At 36.5% G+C, this 7652-nt stretch overlaps 2 protein-coding genes across 3 annotated transcripts; both read right to left on the bottom strand.

Annotated features, from left to right (window-relative positions):
• Positions 1-802: 802 nt before the first annotated feature.
• Positions 803-2830, bottom strand: LOC107175401 (putative disease resistance protein At3g14460). The gene has a single exon (XM_015526811.2). It carries the CDS (start codon positions 2828-2830, stop codon positions 803-805), a length of 2028 nt encoding a protein of 675 aa, XP_015382297.2.
• Positions 2665-6259, bottom strand: LOC102622331 (putative disease resistance RPP13-like protein 1). 2 transcript variants are annotated; one of them, XM_052442514.1, is made up of 2 exons: positions 2905-6259; positions 2665-2808 (listed from the first exon to the last, which is right to left on the bottom strand). In XM_052442514.1, the coding sequence occupies exon 1, from the start codon at positions 5479-5481 to the stop codon at positions 2950-2952; it is 2532 nt and encodes an 843-aa protein (XP_052298474.1). In that variant the 5' UTR covers positions 5482-6259; the 3' UTR covers positions 2665-2808; positions 2905-2949. The 2 variants fall into 2 exon arrangements, with proteins under 2 accessions (XP_052298474.1, XP_052298475.1); XM_052442515.1 differs by lacking the exon at positions 2665-2808 and having other exon boundaries at positions 3064-3287; positions 3413-6257.
• Positions 6260-7652: the final 1393 nt, after the last annotated feature.

The raw sequence follows: 7652 nt of genomic DNA, 5'->3' as shown, positions 1-7652 counted from the left end.
TTTAAAGAAGATTTTGGATGAAAAACTTCGCTCACTAAATATCAACCTTGAACTTTATTTTTATTCAAACTTAGATAACTAGAGAAACAAAGTGTATTCGTAGTCAGTTGATCTGTGTCTAACTGCAATGAAAGTTACAATTTTACTGAATTAAATATACAAAATTAAATCACTTGAAATTAAAACGCGGAATTGATGGTATTAGAGTTTCTTATTTAATTTTACTGTAAGTCGTGGGGAATTAGATGGCCATCCATTATGTACTGTTGGCCACTAGGTATTTTAGTCATGTATATGTATTGGGATGTCATAGGACTTAAAGCTAAAAATCAATCCCAAATTTAAAGTGAAGAACAGTTGCTAGAACAGAATCTACGTTTTGATGTCTTAGATTATGAGCTCAAACAATTAAAAGTACATAGAAAATGCATGATAGAGCACAAGCTCATATTGATTTTTAATTTTGAAATTCATTTAGGAAAATCTGTTCTGTTCAACAGATTAAAGAAAATTATCAACTAGACTCTAGCCACATACTTGTATATCAGTAGAACACCAGGTCAACAAAGGCGCACATCTTTTGGAACTCAGCTGCCCAAAGTCTGCCAAGCCATCAAGACAATACCAAGATACAACATCAACAATAATAACATCAAGAATTACATAGAGGCCGTCGCATATTACACCCACCCCAATAAGAAATTAATTAATACAGTCCAAATGGCAAATGCCGATATTGTCCTCTGTTTTAAAAGAAATTTACAAACCCATGCAGTAATAATAATTAATTAAATTATACAGTTCAGTACTCGATCCTCCTCTGTTTCAAATCCAAATCCACTGGTCTACCATTTATTATGATGCAAGGTATATAGGTTAGCAAGTGCCGATACCGCCCTCCATCCTTTATGTACCTTTCTTCGATCAAGGGACATCCCGAGATCTCTAATCGCAAAAGAGAGGCAGGCAGGCCCTTCTCTGGAAAGTATTTGAGCTTGGGGCAATTACAGAGTTTCAATTTAGTGAGGTTTTGATGATCAAAAATTGAAGAAGACAGGCGTTCCAGATTTGGTAAATCAGCAATCACCAGATATGTTAGAGTGGCAGGAAGAGGAAGCGTGGTTCCTAATCCTAGTCCTATGTCCTCCTCCGGTGGAAATGACACCACATCCTGATCACGTCCTCTGATTCTAAGTTGCTGCAGAGAGGAGAATCTGTTCAATCCCCCTCCTCCCTGGCCCCACTCAATGAATGACTTCCAACTCTTCATATTATCAATATTAAGTGAATGAAGGTTGGTGGGAAGGCGATCTTCATCTTCAGGATCACGCTCAGGGCTTAGGACATCTCCTATTGTTAAATGTTGAAGACAGGTCAGATTGTGCAATCCCCTGGGTAAGGCCTCTAGTCTCTCACACTCAGATATCTCCAGCCTAGTCAGCTTCACACATGGCAATCCTCCTTCGGAAAAGGACACTAGGTTTCCACAACACCATATGCTAATCCGTTGAAGCTGGCAGAGATTATGTAAACCGCTCGGTAAAATTTTCAGATTTTCACAATTCCCAATGTCAATCACTTCGAGAGATGTGTTGTTGTTCAACCTTTCTGCTATCGACTCCAGCTTTGGACACTCCCAGACATCAAGGAACTTAAGAGACTGAGGCAGATTGCCAACTTCAAGGGACTCAAGCGTGGCAGGTAACCCATTTTTTGAAAATAAACATGTAAGAGATGGACATCGGCCAATTACTAAGTGCTCAAGAGGAGATGAAGTGTACCTGCTGCTGCTGCTGCTGCTGCTGCTCTGGATGCCCTCTTCCACTGTCAAAGTTCTTATACTATCGCAATCGAAGATCAACAGCATCTTAAGGCTCGGCGGTAACTGGACACCGGCAATATATGTCAACGAACTGCAACCAGCGATATTCAATATCTCGAGAGATGAATTGGTTTCACACATCCATGCCTCAGGTAATGATTTCAGTGCTTCACAATCCCAAATTGTTATTAACCTCAACTTGGAAGGCAGAGCAACCTCAGGAAAGGAAACAAGGGAACTGCAGCTTCTGATGTATATCTCTCTCAAGGAGCTAAGGCTGAGCAGTGATTGTGGCAGCGTCACAAGGCCTTGGCAATAACTCAATCCTAGATATTCAAGTTTGCATGACAAATCACAGAGCTGCTGTTGTTCTTGTTCTTCCTCCGCTACCAAGGATTGAAGATTGGGACACCCTCCAATGTGCAGTATTCTGAGAAAGCTTATGTCTTGCAATAATCCATAATGACTCTTCCATATATATGTTTGCTCTTCCATATTATTTATCTCCAATTCTTCTAATTTTGGTAGTTGTGGCTTCAATGGCCCTGCGAGAAACACTTGATTTGATGTATCTCCACAAACCACTAAATTTTGCAATCCAAGATGTTTAGTTGTACTTCTCCACACAACCTTTTTACATCCATCAATTTTGAATTTGCAAAGAGCTGGAAGACTCATAACTGAAACTACCAATTCTTCACAGCTTTGAATGACAAACATCTCCAATGCAGGAAGGCGTTCTGGCAATGTACCTCGCAGTTTAGAACATCTTGAAATATGAAGCTCTCTCAACTTAGGAAACCCTTCAATTTCTTGACTGGATCCACGAGGAATCCATTCTTCCCATTCTTTCATATCTTCAAAATGAAGAGTCTCCAAGCACGGAAAAGGAATTGGAGAATCATTCCCATAGAACTCTAAACTCAATCTTTTTACGCCACTCATTCCACGTACTTCAAGATGCTTTAGAGAGCGTAATTGCCCCACTGACGGCAAGGAAGTACACATGCCACAATATTGAAATTTTAGGGTCACCAACTTTGACAAAGAAGAATCGCCTAACCAAATTGGAAATTTTGTACCTCTATAGCCATTGATACAAAATTCTTCGAGATTTTGATGAGGTTTCAGCATGTCAAGCACACGTGTTTCAGTTTCTGGCACTCTAGAGTCAAAACTGTACGTGCCCATCGAAGCAATAACACTTTAAGATTCTTCTTTCCAGACAAGTGAGCCTCCTTGGCATCACCCACGTGTTTTACATTCTCTAAGTTTGAAATGTCAAGTGTCCCACGAAGATGCATCAAGAATTTCAGCTCCCGTAACCTAGAACCCCTGTCGTTTCCAACAACAAAATTACACAACGTTTGGAGACAAGTCAACTTACCAAATCGTAGTGGCATTTCCTGTAATGAAATTGTATTTGAATTTTTGAGATGATGCAATTTGATGAGATTTCCAATGTCTGCACACAACGTCTTTAGTCGATCACAGTCTTCCAATAGAAGTGTATGCAAATTGTAAAGCTTGGTGATTGATTCAGGCAAATTTCTAATATTAGTTCTGGATAGGTTTAGATACCGTAAATACCTCAAATCACCAATTGAATTTGGTAGCTCATAAATGTAATATCCGCACAAGGAGAAAACCCTCAACTGCTGTAGTTTAAGCAATTGATGAAGAATGCTACAAGCCAAGTATCCACGAGAATTGTTTGACAACATTATTGACAAAAAGGTTCGCAAATATTTGATATCATAGAAGCCCGCAAACCTCTTAACACCATCATATTCTCCACGAATGTATGATAGATGACGAAGATTTCTGGAAATCCTTTGTTGCTTGTTAACCTCCGACGTACCCTCCATTATGAAGTATATTTCCCCCGCAGCCCATCGAGCAAGGTCGTTAACAAGGTCGTGCATCACAAATTTTGATGTATCATTGCTTGATTTTTCGAAAAACGACCTTGAACATAGCTCCTGAAAGAACTGGTGGCCTAACTCTTCCTTTTCCTCGTCTCTATCTTCGTGATCCAAGAAACCCTCAGCAATCCATAACAAAATTATCTCCTCCTCTTCAAATTCATAATCCTTTGGTAACAATGAGCAATATGCAAAACATTGTTTCAAAGGTGGAGAAAGATAATAATAGCTCACTCTAAGGGCTGGTAGAATACCGCATCTATCTTCTGGTAAATCCCATATGTTGCTATTAAGCACGTCTTCCCAGTCACTTGGGCCATGCTTACCACGTAAAAGTCCTCCAAGTGTTTTTGCTGCCAAGGGCAAGCCGTTGCATTTGATTACTATCTTCTTGCCAATTTCCTCTAATGACTTATTTGAACTGAAATCTCTTGAACCCAATGAATGTTGAGTGAATACGGACAAACAATCATCAGTTGACAACCTTTTCAATTGATAAGCTGGAGCAGTCCCCATGATTGCTACAACCTCTTGATTACGGGTTGTAACAATAATCTTACTTCCTGGTGCGCCAGCTTCAAGTGGACGGCTCATGTCAACCCAGTCACTGTAATTCTCATTCCAAACGTCATCTAAAACAAGCAAAAATTTCTTTCGAGATAACTGCTTGTTTAGCTCCTCTTGAAGCAAATTTAAATCACTGTCATCAATAGTCTGCTTAGTAATGCATCTTAGAATTGTTTTTGTTAACCTGATAACATCAAAATCATTAGAGACACACGTCCATGCCTTGAGATCAAAATGATCTTGCACTCGATGATCATTATAGACAAGCTGAGCAAGAGTGGTTTTTCCCAGCCCGCCCATACCTATAATAGGAATAACAGAGAATCCACCATCATTTCTTAAATCATCCCTCAACAACAATTCAACAATTTCCTTCTTTTCAGTTTCTCTGCCATATACTTTGGCTTCATTCACCAATGAGGTTGTGGGTAGCCTTTGCATTGCTTTTTTGGACCCCCCAGCCGAACTTTCTTTCAAATCCAGCAAGTCTTTCTGTGTCACAATTTCTTGAAATCTGTCGTTGATCTCTTTTATTTTGGATATCATGACGTATTCGAACTTAATCGAGTCTAGAGTAAAAGTAGTGCAGCAAGTAGGAATGAGCTTCCGAAACTTAGTTGTGGTGCTTCCACGACTGCTACTGGTTTGATCGTGATCATGAGCAGCAGCAGCTGGTTCTCCAAGAAGCAGCTTCCTCCGGAAAGCCTCAGTTTGAAACTCTTCCAGTAAGTCTTCAACATCGAAAGCCAAATTGTGAAGGTCGCCAAGCCACATCTTGACAGACTGATCAGTTCTCTGCTTCTCCTCAGCATCATCAAGCACCGCCTTAATCTTCACCAACATCCTCTTCCACTTCACTAGATCAGCCTGGATCTGCTCCTGATGTGCAAAGAACTGAAGCCCTTTTGAAGTTAATTTATCGACAAGCAACTCTATGCACGCCTTTAGAATTGCCTCTCCGATGATTGACATTTTTGTTTTTCGGGCAAAGAAAGAAAGAAACAGAATTATGAGTTGTGAATAGCAAAATGAGAAAATTAAACAGGTGAGAAAATGGATAAGCAGAATGAGTTTGTGATTGTAAAGGATTTGTCTAGCAAGCTTAGAAATCCCTTTCCAATAATAAAAGTGAAAAGAGAAACAGAGGCCACCACATTTCTTACTCATAATTTGGCAATTCCGCAATGATATAACTCACTGTTACCAGATTCCAGAAAGGCAGATGTCGGGTCAAGCAAAACGAAAAAGCTTAGTAAAAGTAAACGCGATTAAAATGTTTTCAAAAAAATAGACAAAATTGAAATCACTCTAAAGTGAAAACAAAGACAGTCCATCCACCAATAGCAGGCTTCAGTTGATTACACTAAAGTGAAAACGAAAAAAGACCCCACCACCATCAATAATTTAGCAAGCTTCACATGCTTGTGCGTGTCTGCTTGAGGAACTGGACATGGGTCGATCAAGCATCAATGAAAGAATTAAAAAAGAAAAAAACACATTTTCGACTTGGAGCAGAGAAGTAATTAGTGCTAAAAAGCTACTCCACTAACATTTTCAAAATATTGTTCTTTATAATTCTACAGCAAATAAGACTAATTTTGGGACATTGAAATACTTTCAAACGCAATATTTTGAAAGATTTTAAGGAATCAAGTAAGAGTCATATAAAGAGAAAAGTGAAAAGTGCTAACCATTTTTTAATTTTATTTTTTGGGGAGTAGATGGTAGGTTGGTTGGTCTGCTTTTGTTTTCACTTTTTGTGCAGCAAACGTGTTCTGATTTGTAAAAGAATGCACTTTTCTGATTATTTGCAAGCATTCGGAGGATTTAGAGGTAGCCAATAGACTCGAGCGATCAGCTCAGTGAAAACTCATCGCATAATCCATGTGAGCCAGTTGACTTGGATTAGATCAGAGCGACCAAGAGAAGAATGCTTAATTAGATTTTGCAATCAGTGTAAGAGGAATTCGTAACACTTAAAAGGCCAGTTTGGTAGTACAGTATTTTAAAAATAATTGATACTAGTTGTACTGTAGAAATATTGAGTTGTGAAGAAAATCATTTGAACGTTTGGTAAAATTTCATTTTAGAATTGTTGTGAGTTTTAAAAGCTATACTATGTATTTGGCAAATCTTATTGTTGAACTGCTACAAAGGAACAAATGACTAAAATAGGCATAATATTAAATATAACTTATTTACATATTTATAAACATGTATATATTACTTTTTTATTGTGTATATTAATAATTAATAACTAAAATATTATTTTTTTTATTTTTTTACCTCAATATAATTGATAATAATAATAATCTCTCTAAATTTAATAATTTTATTTCTTAATTGAATAAGGATAATTTTGAATTATTATAATATATGTGAGGATGTATATGGAATTATATTAAGTATAAAACTGATTCACAAAATTAGATTTTGAAAAGTTATTCTTACCTGCTTTTTAAAATATACTATAGGATGAAGTGATTTTACCAATAGTAATTTTTAAAAAATTTACCAAATACCAAAATTAACTTTTAACTTTTCAAAATCAATTTTGAACCTCTCAAAAGCAATCTCAAATGGACACTTATTTTGTGATGAAAAACCGGTGTTATGGATTAAAAGTTTTGAGGTATTAATCATAATATTTATTAAATAATTTTCAAGTGTGAATGTCCACACAAATTTTCGTTTAGATAAGTATTTTTACGGTCTCGCAAAATATTTTTCAGTGTTGTAAAATACATTTGTGAGACCGTAGTAGTGCTTGTCTACATGAAATTTCATGCAGACATGCACACCAGAGGACTCGATATTTATTAGTTGTGGTGATCAATTTATTTAACTTGTCATACTTTCAATTTAGAATGAATAATCAATCGAAAGAGTTAAAAAAAATTCATTGTTTGGAAAAAAAAGATGAAATTTCAATTATAATTGAAAATTTAATTCAGTAAACACTTGTACTTGTAGGGGGTCTTTTTGTTCCTACATTTTGAGGTTAGTGTCCGTTTAGTTCTTATATTTTTAAAAGTACTTCAAAACATTCATACCGTTAAATTATTGACACCCTGCAGTTATTTTTTATTCTTTAGCTTGCTTTATAATATTACCTCTTACAATAATGTTTCTTTTTTTTATTGGACATTAATAAAAAGTTAAAAAATTAAATTACCAATTTAACCCAAAAAATAAAATAAAATAAGAATATATTTTAATTTTTGTAGAAGCTCATGTATGTAACATTTGCACACTTGGTAGTTTGCATACCATTTTTTGAACTTTTAACACGAGATGAGCTTTTCGTCATTCAAAATTCTCACATCTCTAAACCCTAT

This window comes from Citrus sinensis, chromosome 5, assembly GCF_022201045.2.
Source record: "Citrus sinensis cultivar Valencia sweet orange chromosome 5, DVS_A1.0, whole genome shotgun sequence".
Taxonomy (NCBI): domain Eukaryota; kingdom Viridiplantae; phylum Streptophyta; class Magnoliopsida; order Sapindales; family Rutaceae; genus Citrus; species Citrus sinensis.
This window is presented reverse-complemented; position numbering and strand designations above follow the sequence as displayed.

What these genes read in the sequence shown, in the direction of transcription:
- LOC107175401 (XM_015526811.2), bottom strand. Translation starts at nt 2,830, where the DNA reads ATGTGTACTTCCTTGCCGTCAGTGGGGCAATTACGCTCTCTAAAGCAT.
- LOC102622331 (XM_052442514.1), bottom strand. Translation starts at nt 5,481, where the DNA reads ATGAGTAAGAAATGTGGTGGCCTCTGTTTCTCTTTTCACTTTTATTAT.